The 14,277-nt window shown below is 39.2% G+C and overlaps 1 protein-coding gene across 1 annotated transcript in view; it reads right to left on the minus strand.

The window, feature by feature from the left end:
• Positions 1 to 1,454: 1,454 nt before the first annotated feature.
• Positions 1,455 to 14,277, minus strand: part of LOC110255277 (disintegrin and metalloproteinase domain-containing protein 5) — an 83,204-nt gene continuing 70,381 nt past the window's right edge. Inside the window, exons 19-21 of the mRNA XM_085001071.1 lie at positions 7,768 to 7,930; positions 6,342 to 6,392; positions 1,455 to 1,622 (exon numbers count right to left, since the gene is read on the minus strand). Of these exons, the coding sequence (XP_084857197.1) occupies positions 1,610 to 1,622; positions 6,342 to 6,392; positions 7,768 to 7,930 (227 nt within the window). The 3' untranslated portion in view covers positions 1,455 to 1,609. The remainder of the gene's footprint in view (positions 1,623 to 6,341; positions 6,393 to 7,767; positions 7,931 to 14,277) is intronic.

Below are 14,277 nucleotides of genomic sequence, written 5' to 3' on the forward strand. Positions count from 1 at the left end.
GAGGCCTTGCTCAGTGGATTAAGGATCTGGCATTGCCATGAGCTGTGGTGTAGGTCATAGATGCAGCTCAGATCTGGCATTGTTATGGCTGTGATGTAGGCTGGCAGTTGCAGCTCTGATCAGACACCTAGCCTGGGAATTTCCACATGTTGCAGGTGCAGCCCTAAAAAGACAAAAAAAAAAAAAAAAAAAGAAAAAGAAAAAAGGAAAAGGACAAACAATGTCAAGACTGAACAATATATTGCTAAAAACCAAAAGGACAATGAAGAAATCGAAGAGGAAATCAGAGAATACCTTAAGAGAAGTGATTCAGACACTGTGCATTCTAGCTCTTGCACATGATGTGGCACTGGTTTTCTCTCTAGCTGGAGGTGTGTTTTCTGCCTTCTCAACATCTGTCGATGACCTCTGGCCTAAGCAATCAAGTAGGCAGAAGTCACACCTTCTCCACTGTGGTCTGAACCCCAGCCTTGGAGAGTGTATCCTTCCTTGGGTACTTTCCCTCAGACCTAGGATACCTGTGGAGTTCTCTTTTTATCTTTGTAACTGCTCTCCAGTGGAGCTTATTATTAAATTTCCACTTTTCTCTTTCTTTTTTCAGCTGCGCTCCCAGCATACAGAAGTTCCTGGGACCAGGAACCAAATCTGAGACAGACTTGCAAACTTTGCCATGGCTGAAGCAATGCTGGATCCTTAACCCACTGTACCACCCATAATAGGAACTCCTAAACTATTTAAATTACCATGTAATTACTGTCTCCTGATTGGAGACAAACTGAAAATGGGCACAGGCACAAGCTATGGGAGGAACACTAGTGCTACAGTGCTGAGTAATTTAGGAGTCTGACTTTATGACTTAGCTGACCATAGTCAGTACTTCAGATATATGGCCACCTGGTGTCCCATGGTCAAATGTACCATCTCTACTAGAGCCTGGTAGTGCACCACCATTTCACAAAAGATATATAATTATTTGTTGTGGATGACATACAAAATCATGTCCATGACTTTGAACAGAACCTATGCAAGTAGGTGGCCCTGATGCTTTTGCTTCCTTAGCTTCATGGTAAATCTCCTCTTGGTAAACAGGAATCTGAAAACAATCAAGTGGGAATACAGTATTCAAAGAGGAGAAGCAATAACAAGAGAAAGACTGGATTCAACTCTTATCTGAGTAAATGCCACTAGGACAAATCACAGGCTAGCTGAAATCTAGGAGCTCAGCAAGGAAGGAGGAAGAGCAGACAGGGGTGAGGTTAGAAGGGGAGAGATAATTCAGGTCAACCTATAGAGCAGAAAGGAAAATGGATATGCTGTCCTGGTGTCATAAGGCTTTATGGGGTGAGGGTCTTTGGCCACCTTTACCTGATTAGGTAGCGCCTTTTCTGGATTCAAGTTAAAGTAGATAACAGTGGAAGTTGGAATTGAAAATACAGAGAAAACATTGGACATAATTTAGGTGATTCAGGCACAGATGATTTATTATTTCATAATTTAAGCCCTCAGCAGTGACAACAGAGGGAGGGAGAAATTACTTTTTTTTTCCTTCTTGCTTTAGACCAGTTTCTGATGATTTATTTCATAATATCCTCTCTTTAGGCCAATATTGTTAGAGACTGTTACTGTCAGAGAAAAGAAGACAAAGCACAATACAAAATGCCAGTGTTACTTTTTGCTTTTTGTTTTTGTTTTGTTTTGGGGTATTTTTTGAGCTAGCATATTTCTAACACAAATAATTTATTTTAAAGGTATGGAAAATTGAAAAGAAAGACTCAGGAAAGTAAAAATTGATTCCAGAAAAAACAGTCACCTGTTACCTCAACTGCAAATATTCTTAGTCTTGTAATAGAGTGGCTTCCTAAAATATCCTAAGTGTTCATTTTTTATAACTATTTGGGTCAATAAAGCAAAGTATCTTTAAATTTCCCTTTAAGCATATAAACTGATTTAATTTAGAATAAAAAAATAAATTGCGATATTTCAACATAAAATCACATTTCATTAAAGATAAAGCACCAACACACACACACACACACACACACACACACACACACACACACACCTGTACATCTATATATTGAAATACATTAACAATGATCATCCTAGGTGCTAAAATTAATGATGATTATTTTATTCCTTTGCATACTTATATTCTAAAATGAATGTTTATTTTGAACTCAAAGTCTGTCAGACTGTGGAAGTCTGTTTCACTATTGACTGCTTTAGGTGAGTTCTCCTGTTGGTTTAACTGGGAGTGGTTTCTCAGTTTCTTCATCTTGCTTGTTATTTTCTTTTTCTTGGTGGGTGTGTACTCCCTGTGGGCAGGCAGGGTTGGCCCTGGCACTGCTGTGGAATGTTTCCTGAGGGCTAGCGGTGTTGGCTGATCTTTTTTGAGGAATCGTGGCTTTTCCTGAGGGTGGGTGGGGCTAGCAGGGTCTCTCTGAAGCAAAGAAGGACTTCCTGAGGGCAGGCAGGACTGGGAGGTCCTCACTGCAATGGAAGCAGATTTCACAAGGCCAGGCAGAGCTTGCTCTGGTGTTTCTGGGCTGTGGGGCTCTTCCAGGGGGCTGGCAGTGCTGGGTTTTGTTCTGTGGGAGTGCAGCACCTCCCGAGGGCAGGAGCAGCTAGCCAGGCCACTGGGAAACAAAGAGGCATTTCCCCAGGGCAGCCGGAACTGGCAGGACCACCCCGCAATGGAAGCAGATTTCCCGTGGCCTGCTGGAGCTTGCTCTAGCTTTTCTGGGCTGGGGGACTCTTCCAGGGGGCTGGTGGTGCTGGGTGGCTACTCCACAGGAGTGCAGCACCCCCTTCAAGGGTGGGAGCTGCTAGGCGGGCTGCTGGGAAACCAAAGGGCACTTCCCCAGGGGCCACCTTGCAATGGAAGCAGAACCACCCCACAATGGAAGCAGATTTTGCACAGCCAGGCAGAGCTTGCTCTATTGTTTCTGGGCTGCAGGACTTTTTCAGGGAGCTGGCAGAGCTGGGCACTGCTCCGCAGGGGTGTAGCCCCTCCAGGGGGCAGGCAAGCCAGGGCAGGAAAAGCCGCTGAGGTGGTTGGCTTCCAGCAAGTGGTGAGGCCAGCCCTCCAGGATGGCAGTCAGCCTCAGGTCAGGAGCATTCATGGGGTAAGGGGAGGGGGGGAAGGACTGGGAAGCTCTGTTTTCTGCTAGCTGGCAGGCAAGTGAGCTCACTCCTGTGGCACAAGGAGTATTCTATGGCAGCCAACCCCTCCTCCTCTCCCCTCCCCAACATGGGCACCTTGTCTCTCCTGCAGATCCAGCTCTTCTCCCAGGTTCCCTCTGTTGTGGCTTTCCACTTCCCAGCCCTTGGCGTATTGCTCCCTCTACTTGCGAAGCTCTGCTTCCTAGTTCCCCAGGCTGCCTCTGCACCACCCACCCCAGCTCACTCCCGGGGGACTAGCCTCTGGAGCAGAGGTCTCGGTGCCCAGCCCCTACACAAGAGTCTAGGTTTTGGTGACTGTGCCAGTAGTTCAGTTCTCACTCTGCTCTTCAGATCTCAGACTTACTGCTGCACTCTTTTCAGCATCTGGAGATCCCTCCGATTTGGTTGATCTTTCCATTGATGAGGTGACTTTCCAGGGTGTGGGATGCCTTTCTCCTCCACAGTTCCCTTACGGGAGCACCCATCCAGCCCTGATTCCCCTTCTCTCACTCTCCTCTTTTCTCTTGTTTTACCCAGTTATGTCACGAGATTCTTGCCGTTATTGGAGTTTAAGTTCTTCTGCCAGCGATTAATTACTGTTCTGTGCAAGTCATTTAACAGGAATAATTACTTTTTCAATCTCCTTGCTAATTTTTAATCAGCTCACTCTCTGTTTCTCCATGATTTGATCTTGGTATGTTGTATATTTCTAGGAATTTATTCATTTCTTTTAGGTTTTTTTCACTTTCTCAGCATACAGATGTTTGTGGTAATCTTTTATGAACTACAAAAAGATTATTTCTGTACCAGCACTTGTAATGCCTCCCCTCTCATTTCTGGCTTTATTTATATTAGTCTTCTGTCTTTTGGGGTTAGTTAGCATTGCTAAAGGTTTATTGTTTTTTCTTTTTACAAAAACATCTACTTACTTCTGTTGATTTTTTTTAAGGGACTTACCTGGGGCATATGGAAGTTCACAGGTATGGGGTTGAATCAGAGCCACAGCTGCTGGCCTGTGGCACAGCCACAGCAACATCAGATCTGACCCACATATGCGACCTATGCTACAGCTTGTGGCAACATGGGATCCACATGATAAAGGCCAGGGATTGAACCTATATCCTCACAGATACTGTGTCAAGTTCTTAACCCACTGAGCCACAACAGGAACTCTGTTGATTTTTTAAATTGCTTTTCTATTCTTCATTTTTTCATATCTGCTCTACTATTTATCCTTTTCTTCCTTCTGCTTAACTTGTGCTTAGTTTGTTCTTTTATTCATTCTTTGATGTGTAAAGTTAGTTTTGTATTTGAGATCTTTCTACTTATTCAAAATGTAGGCCTATACTTTTGGTTTTTGTGTTTTTTTGTTTTTTTTTTTTTTTCTTTTTTGGCGTTTTAGGGCTGCACCAGAGGTACATGGAGGTTCCTAGGCTAGTGGTCGAATTGGAGCTACAGCTGCTAGCCTGCACCACAGCCACAGCAATGCTAGATCTGAGCTGCATCTGGGACCCATACCACAGCTCATGGCAATGCTGGATCCTTAACCCACTGAGCGAGGCCTAGTCAGATTCGTTTCCACTGTGCCACGACTTTTAATGTACCTCCATCCCTTTTGGGGAAAGATGGGAAAATGTGGTTTGGAAAGAATATATGTACTTCATCTAAAATTTTTAACATTTATTTTAGGTTATTGGCATCCTCTTTTCTTCTAATGTCTAAAAGATCCAAAATATGCAATTTATTACCTGATATTGGCCATTTGCATACTTCCTCTTTTTATTTTGAACTACTAGCTAATTTTTATCAATTATATTAATCTTTTAAAAGAATCAGTCTTTGTCTCTGCTTTTTTTGTTACTTTTTTTTCTGTTTATTTTCCTTTTCATTTAGAAAAGAGCAGAAGCTCTTAATTATTTCTTTCCACCCACTGTCTTTGAGGGCAATTAGTTCTTCCTTTTCTATATTTTTGAGAAAGATTATAATAAAAAATTTCATTTGGTTGTTCTCTGTCCTCTAATATGCATTTCACAGTGGTTAAAAGAACTGAGGTAGAGTCTTGTCTAGAAAGCAGAGATATGCCTACTTGTTGTAGAACTTGAGACAGTCTGCCTTGACAATAGGATGAGGATGCTGACTGTCCACCTAACAGCGCTTCTCCTAAAATTAGGAATTGCCTCAGTTCAGACATGTATCTCAGCATTTGTTACATGGATGTTTACGGTGCAACTTTTTACAGCAAGGACAAAGAGAGAACCTGAAAAAGAATCTTGGATGCTATAGGAAAAAAATATATATATGTATATATATATATTCTCTTTTTACATACCGATAATACAGAGGGAATAGCTAATTTTATAAAATGTTGTACTGGATTATTCCATAATCTAAATTTCTAAATTTACTTTCCCATATTAATTAAGACAATAAAATGAATCAAAACTCCAAGGCTCTATCTTATTAATAGTAATTTCTTCTGAGATACCAGTATAACTATAAGCACATCCGACATCTTTATAATATCAGTCTTCTTTTTATGTGACTGTAAAATGTCATCAAGATATAAGTACTCCTGGAGTTCCCGTGGTGGCACAGTGGTTAACAAATCCGACTGGGAACCATGAGGTTGCAGGTTCGACCCCTGGCCTTGCTCAGTGGGTTAAGGATCCCGAGTTGCTGTGAGCTGTGGTGTAGGTGGCAGACGCGGCTCGGATCCTGTGTTGCTGTGGCTCTGGAGTAGGCTGGCATCTACAGCTCCGATTAGACCCCTAGCCTGGGAACCTCCATTTGCCACAGGAGTGGCCTTAGAAAAGGCAAAAAGACAAACAACAACAACAACAAAAAAACCCAAAACAAACAAAAACAAAAAACAAACAAAAAACAAAGATATAAATGCTCCTTCCCAATCTTCAAGGGAAAAAAAAAAGAATCCTAAAATTTACGTGCTCATAAGTGCTAGTATGGGAGCACAAAAATCACTTCTTTGGTGTAGGTCAGGGAGGAGAGGTTGAGCTATGATGAAACCAAGTTTTATTGTTTCATATTACAAAATAACCTACAGTGAGATCCATAAAGAATATTCAGAAGAAATTGTTCACAAATTAACAATTCTTAGGTACTCCTTAAACAGTGATCTGCATGTACGATGTAAAATGGTTAATCACTTGTTTTATACTCACCTTACGGTAGGGGACAACTTGCTGCTGCTGCTGCTTTCTTCCGACACAGACCTGTAACATCGATTAAGTGTATTTTAAATAAATGGGGAAATTTAAAAATCTTGAACAAATGTAGCACTGGGAACTGTCTAGTCACTTATGATGGAGCAGGATAATGTGAGAAAAAAGAATGTATACATGTATGTGTAACTGGGTCACCTTGCTGTACATAGAAAATAAATAAATATAAGGTAAAAAGAAAAAAATAAAAATCTTGAACAAGTAAGTGACTATGTGAACAAAGGATGTTCTTCAAACAGAGTGATTCACTGGAGTTTCTTCTTCCAGCAAAATAAAACAAAACAAATAAAGGAAATGCCACCAGCCACCCTGCTTTGTCAACTAAGACCTTTTGTCTTCATTTCACATTTATTCAAGTGTTTATGTTATAAGCTGACATGTGTACAGTCAGGCCCCCTGATTCTATGCTATTTCTAACTCCTCAAGCCAAATCAAGCCAAAACGGTAGCAGTCAAAATTTTCAGTTAATTTTTCTATTATTTCTACAGATTTCTTTCATCCTCCTTATAAGGCATCTATGTTTTCTCTTCATATTAATTCTTGGAAAGTAAAACTAGAGGTGAATACCTCTGTGGAAAAAATGCAGTGAATAATAAATAAGGAGCTCAATAAGGATGTTTAAATGTTTGTGTAGCCAATTACATATAACATGGTGATTTCACTTGTTCATTTGGTATAGGCAAAAGTTTATGATACATTGGAAAGCTATTACTATCTCCCATTTTTTAGAGTTATAGAGAATAACTTTATGAACATAAAGATTAAATCACTTGCTCAGGATATCATAATTATCAAGATATGCACGATTTAGGTGTTAAAGCCAGGATTTCTGAGCATAAATGTAATTTTCCTCCCATTTTATGATGTTTCCTCCTATTTCCTGATGATTATGAACTACACATGTAATTTCTAGGTGAGAAATGACTTGAAAAATTAGCAAAATCAATTTGAAAAATAAATATTATGCAGGCATGTTCATAGACATTATCTCTAGTTGAGTGAGGTGGTCTAATAAAGTTTTTACCCCTGGTCTGAGGATCTAAATCTTAAAATTTTATTCTCAGGAAGCTCGTGGGCAACATGACTATTTAGATAGAGTCAGTGGAGGAAGGGGGTGCATAAACCTCCATAAATACCCTTGGGACCCATATCTCTTCCCAGTCTCTTCCTAAAGTGCTACTTGTGGTGAAATGAATGGTTTTAGTAATCACTAAAACCAGAAAATCACGGAGGACACGAAGCCCGTTAGAAATGCAGCCCTGGGCCTCACCTCATGTTGTGTTATTTACAGTCTTTGATTCTTCCTGAGGAAGTTTGAATACTTTTTCCTTGACTTCTTATTTAATAAGAATAGAAACATACATACCCCTCACTTTCAGTTTCTCCTCGGTAGCACAGCTCTCTTATTTTATTCTGCTTTATTATTATAGCAGTAGTAGCAATGATCAACACAGGTAAAGAAATGTAGAAAATGAGTTGAAATCTGTGTTTTGAAGGAAGGACTTTTCCCTCCCAAAGCCTTCTAGGACCTAGAATAGAAAACATCCATTTCAAACTATGTCAGACATATAATTAACCAAAAGAAAAGGTGGAAGGGATATCATTACCAATAATATTCCCAAACACTAAATATTTCATTCACATAGACTACAAATATAATAAAATCCAAAAACCAAAACTAAAATATAAAATGGGCTGCTACTAGTGCTTTACTGATGTTTTTGAGTTTTAAAACTTTTGCCATATATATAGATTTCCTTGATTGAAGGTAATGTATCTACGTATATCACAAAGAGTATTGGGATTAAAACTATATGTGAGAATTCAACCTGGGATATGGAGCATTTAATTTCTCTCACATTGCTACAATTCATTTCCTAAAAGTTAAAAATTAATATTCTCTAAATTTCTTTTGGCTTCTTTAATCAAATATGTAGCAACAGGAAATTGTTAAAATGGCTCTAGAATTATTTCATAGAAGGCACAGCTAAGCCTGGCTTTGACCCACATCTGACTAACTCTTGCCTATTGGCACATTTTCCTCATCTGTTCTTCGAGAGTCTCAGCAGACATCTGTGTTCACTCCTGAGTATCTGATCCATGCGGCTCCTCAGGGTCCACTTTTCTGGATTTATAATAGATCAAGTTCTTCTTTCTCCATAACTTGTTGGCAAGCCTCCTTTTATTTGATATGAATTGTTTTTCTCTCACTTCTTGGCCATGGTGGAGGAGTTGACAACTGGAAGATCCACTCCTCAGCTACAGTGTTGGGGGATCATTGAGACTCAAAACACACTTACAGCTGTCTCAGTGCTTCTCCCTTTCATCCCATATGTTTTTTCAAGTAAGCTCAAGGTAGGGACAAGATTTTCTTTTTCATTTAGCTTTGTGTCTGTGCTTGGGGTTAACAGTACCTTCGGGATTAAAATGACATATTTGCAATCAGAAAGCGAGTGAACCGGATGAAGAGATCAGCCTCTCTGGCCATATACTGCAGACTGATTCTCAGCTGTGTGTCTAGTTTTCCAGGTAATCAATGATACCATGTCAGTTATTTGAAAACGAACATAATATATGACCAGGTGGCCTCAGAAGTTAAGTAGGACATCCAGGAACCAGAAAAATTGTCTTGCTTCTTTCCTTATACTGTCTAGTTTTAACAAACACTATTTACTAGTAAAAACCAACAAAGAATATTTCCTACTCACCCTCCTTTCAGTTTGATGTTCTTCACTTAATTAATTATTCTGAGTCTCCATTTTCCATTGGTTAACCTAGTCCCCAGTAATCTGCCTCAGGCTTCTACCTTCTTCAGGAATCATTGATGATTATTCATGGTTTTTCACTCCTCTCTTTTATTATCCTAAAGTGTCCTAGCCTTTATTACTCAAGGGTTTAACTGTCATATCAAACTCCCTAAAACAAAGATCCTACCCATACCAAATTTTATGGGCAAATATCAAAGGATTTTTCCCTGAAGGAGCCAGCACTCATCAACAGTAGCTCCCAAAGTTCCCCCCAACACACAAACACATTCAGATTGACTACAGGAAAAAAAAAAAAAAACACACACATGAGAGTTTTGTATCAAGTAAACACAAGATTGATCATAAACAGTTAACTTTGCACCGTTAACTATACAGTTTACATGATTACCCAGTTTCTCCAGCCACCTATTCCAGCATCAATCAATACATTCCAGGTTTATTTAGACAATCTTCTGACAGATGAGTATAACCTGCGAAAAACATTGTATAGAGAGGGACTCCCAGTATCTTTCTGTTAGCAAATACTTTTAGTATCTGTGATAGTTAATTTCATTCAGCAACCCGACTGATAAGCTCAGATATTTGGTCAAATATTATTCCGGGTGTTTCTGGGAGGGTGTTTTGCAATGAGATTAACATTTAAATCAGTAGACTGAGCTAATAAACAAGAACACTGACCCTCCAGTGAATAAGGGAAGCTTCTTCCTGCCTGGGGTACCCAAAGTGAGACATCAGCTTTTCTTTACCCCCAAACCTGCTGGTCTTTACACTAAAGTTGCACCATCAGCTCTCCTGGGGCTGCAGTTTATGGACTTACTCTGCAGATCTCCAGACTTGTCAGTACCAAAATCACATAAGCCTCTCTCTCTCTTCCTCTCTCTCTCTTTCTCCCTCCTTCTCTCTCACTCCCCCTCACTCTCTTTCTCATCCCTTTCCCTCCCTCTCTTTTTCTCTCTCCTCTTCCCCTCACCCCTGCTGTCCCCTCCATACTATTGGTCCTGTTTTTGACTAACACAGATTTTGGTACCAAGAAGCAGGGTGCTGTTATAACAAATACCTAAAAATGTGGAAATGGCTTTGGAACTGGGTATTGGGTAGAGGCTAGAAGAATTTTGAGGCAAGTTTTAGAAAACTGGATTACTCTGAAGAGACTGTTGGTAGAAATACGGGCAGTAAATGTGACTCTGGTGAGGACTCAGAGAGAAAACAGAAGATCAGGAGAGAAAGCCTACATCTGAGAGAATACAGAGACAATATTGAAAAGAATGGTGGGAGAAATTTTACACTGAAAATGTTTCTGGTGAGATTTGAGACAAAAAGGACAATGATTAAGAAAAGGCAACTCTTGTTATAAAGTGGGGCAATAAACTTGACTAACCTGTAATCTTGTGTTTATGGAAGATAGAATTTGTGAGTCATGAAACTAGATAATTAGCTAAGGCAATTTCTAAGCAAAATGCTGAGGATGTAGCCTGGGTACTCTCAACTGCTTCCAGTAAAATGTGAGAGGACAGAGATAAATTAAAGTAAGCGTTAAGCAGAGAGGTACTAGAACTTAAAGATTTGGAGAATTCTCAGTCTGTTCACATTGTAAAAAATGGGAAAACATGCTCTAGAGAGAATATACCGGATGTGTGGATGAAAAACCACTTGATAAAAAGACTGTGCATGTGAACTGTCTCAGGAGATGGTAGGAATAAAAATGAGATTATATCAGCAGAAACACTGTCAGGTTGGACCAAAGGAAACAGCATGGGGCAACAGAACTGGGTTTTTTGGGGTTTTTGGTTTTTTGCTTTTTAGGGAAGTTCCCAGGCTTAGGAGTTGAACAGGAGCTGCAGCTGCTTGCTACAGCCACAGCCTTGCCAGATCTGAGCTACAACTGTGAGCTACACCACAGCTCTCTACGAATCAAATCCCCAACCCACTGAGCAAGCCCAGGGATTGAACCCGCATCCTTGTGGATACTAGTTGGATTCATTTCTGCTGAGCCATGATAGGAAATCCCACATAAGAACTGTTTGGCTACCAATATGCTTTATCCTTCAAGAAAAGAGAAGGATCTGGAAGGTGATTCAGAGGTCATCAGAGCTTGTCCCCCATCAGAGATCCAGGAGTGTTTTCCTCCTTGGTTCCCCACCACCACCCCCTATGATGCTTCAGCCCTGTGCCTCAGGGGTGAGGCCCATGCAAAGAGTTGTATGGCTGGGATTCCATCCAGAGCTGAAGGGGTGAGGTTATGTTGCCACCACAGTGGGTCTGGAGGGCAGAAGAGCAAACCTAAGAGAATTACTCTCCAACCTTAAAATCAAATGGAATTATTTGTATAGACTGGGATCTATCACCCCTTTCTTCTTTCCAATTTCTCCCTTTGGGGACAAGAACAAGAATGTCTATCTTATGCCTGTCTCAGGATTGGTTTTTTTTTTTTTTTTTTGGAAGCACATAACTTGTCTGACTTCACATGTTCATAAATGGAGAGGAATTTTGCCTCAAAATCAATCATACCTCAGTTCTCACCCATAATTGATTTAGATGCTATTTAGATGAGAGTTTTGTGTTTGGAATTTATGCTAGAATGGGTTGACTTTTGGAGCTACCGAGATGGGGTGGACATATTCTGCATAAAAGGAGAACATGAATGGGGAGGCATAGGATGGAATGTTATGGACTGACTAGTGTTCTCCCCTCTGACCCCAATTCATATGTTGAATTGAATCCCTAGCCCCCAGTGTGATGATATTTGGAGGTAAGGCCTTTGGGAGGTCATTAGAGTTAAGTGAGATCTTAAGGGTAGGGTCCTAAACGGATGGAACTGATGCCCTTAAAAGAGGAGGAGGAGAGACCAGAGAGCTTTCTCTCTCATCACACACACACACACACACACACACACACACACACACACACACGTGCGCGCGGAAAGGACTCATCAAGAAGGCAGCCATTGGCAAGCCAAGAAAAGAGATCTCACCAGGAATCAAATTTGTCAGCACCTTGATCATGGATTTCCAGCCTCCACAACAGTGGGAAAATAAATTTCTGTTGTTTAAGATACTCTCTGTCTGTGGCATTTTGTTATGGTAGCCAAGCAGACTAATAGTGTGTTTTCATGAAAGAATGGATGAGGTCATTTATTCCCTAGGTCATCCCTTAAAGGGAGGAATAGTGGTGGAACTCCAAACAAACAAGTAGTTACCAGTGGAAAGTGGGGTGGAGGGAGGGGAAAGATAAGGGTGGGGGATTATAAGGTACAAACTGTTATGTGTAAAACAAGCTATGAGGATATATCATGCAACAAAGGGAATATAGCCAATGTCCTAATAATTTTAAATGGAGTATAATCTATAAAAATCTTGAATCACTATGCTTCACAGCTGAAACTAATATAATATTGTAAATCAACTCTACTTCAAAAAAGCCTTTCCATCCTAGCACATTCATTACTGAATAGTCTAGAAAACTTCAGGCTAGAATACAAGATGTTTCATTAATTAGAAAACCTTCCATATAAGACACAATATGATCAGTTCAATAGAAGCTATCCACATTTTAAATAAAGCCCAAAAGACATCCTGATTTTAAATACAATCGGGAGAGGTAAATATTTCCTCGACAAGATAAATATTGAATCAAAAGGAGCAGCGTTTTCAGGATAAAATATTAGGGTTTTCCTAGAAGTAATGATCACGACCTTCATGATTTCCTTTTATTCTGAATGGATTATCCAATACAATTATGAAATGGGGGGAATTAACTGAAGAAGAGGAAAGAAAGGAAAAGTGTTATTTTTAAAATTATCATTAACTTGAGTTTGCATCATTTAAAAAATATCAACCCTCTAAAAAAAATCAACTAAAAGACTTTTGAAAGTGATAGTCCACTGATAAAATGTATGCACAAAAATCAGAAGGCTTCCTATAATTAAAAGTAGCAATTTAAAAATACAATGACAGATCGTCCTACAATTTTCAACAAAATGGTAATATTCTTAAAAATATAATTTATGGTCTATAGATCCTGCTATACCTATAGAGAGATCAAAACCACAATGAGTTATCACCTTATACATATCAGGTTGTTTACTGAAAAAAAAGTGTTGGTGAGGATGAAGAAAAATTGGGACACTTGTTGATGTAAATGTAAAATAATTTGGCTGCTATAGAAAACAGTTTGATGATTCCTCAAAAAGCTAAGTATAGAATTACTACATTATCCAGTAATTTCACATTTAAGTATATACTCAAAAGTATTGAGAGCATGGATATTTGTACACCCATGTTCACAGCAGCGTTACCCACATAGTCAAAAGGGGAAGTAAGCCAAGGATCCATCAACAGATTAATGGGTAAACAAAATGTAGCATATACATGCCATAGAATATTACACAGCCTTTAAAAAGGAATGAAATTTTGACATATGTCACAACATTGGTAAAGTTTGAAGACATTATGTTAAGTGAAATAAACCAGAAACAAAAGGACAAATAATGGATGATTCCACTTCTATAAGGCATCTGAAAGTAGTCAAATTCATAGAAACAGAAAGTAGACTGGTGGTCTCCAAGGGTTGAGGGAGAGAAGAATGGGGACTTAACGTTTAATGAATATAGAGTTCTAGTTTTGCAAGATGAAAAGAATTCTGGAGATGGAATGGTGGGTGTAGAACAATGTAACCAATAAATTTAATGCCACTGAATTGTACATTTAATAATGGTTAAATGGTAAATTTTATGTTATGTGTATTTAATAATTAAATATACTTAATATAAACATGTATGTGTGATATAAAAGGTCAAAAATAATGCTAGAAGAGATTTCTGAGGATGAGCAGAACAATACACAAAAGAATTATAATTTCCTACAACCGTAAGATAAAGGGGAAGCCTCTTGAAATTAAAGAAATACTTGTGGAATTTTTTTCTTGCTATTACCTTGTCATAGATTTTAAAGGGTTGATAATAACCTCTGAAGGTCAATAATAATATATAATATTATTAGTTGTAATTTCTGGGGTTAGGATTATATAAAATTATTGAAAGAAAAACTATAATGTAAGGTTGAATAAACTTTTTAATTTTACAAATCAAGTGGAAAAGTAAACAAAAATAC

This window comes from Sus scrofa, chromosome 15 (genome assembly GCF_054392235.1).
Source record: "Sus scrofa isolate SSC_HxYL_T2T_F1_AM1 chromosome 15, Sscrofa_HxYL_maternal_Yorkshire_Landrace_v2.0, whole genome shotgun sequence".
Taxonomy (NCBI): Eukaryota; Metazoa; Chordata; class Mammalia; order Artiodactyla; family Suidae; genus Sus; species Sus scrofa.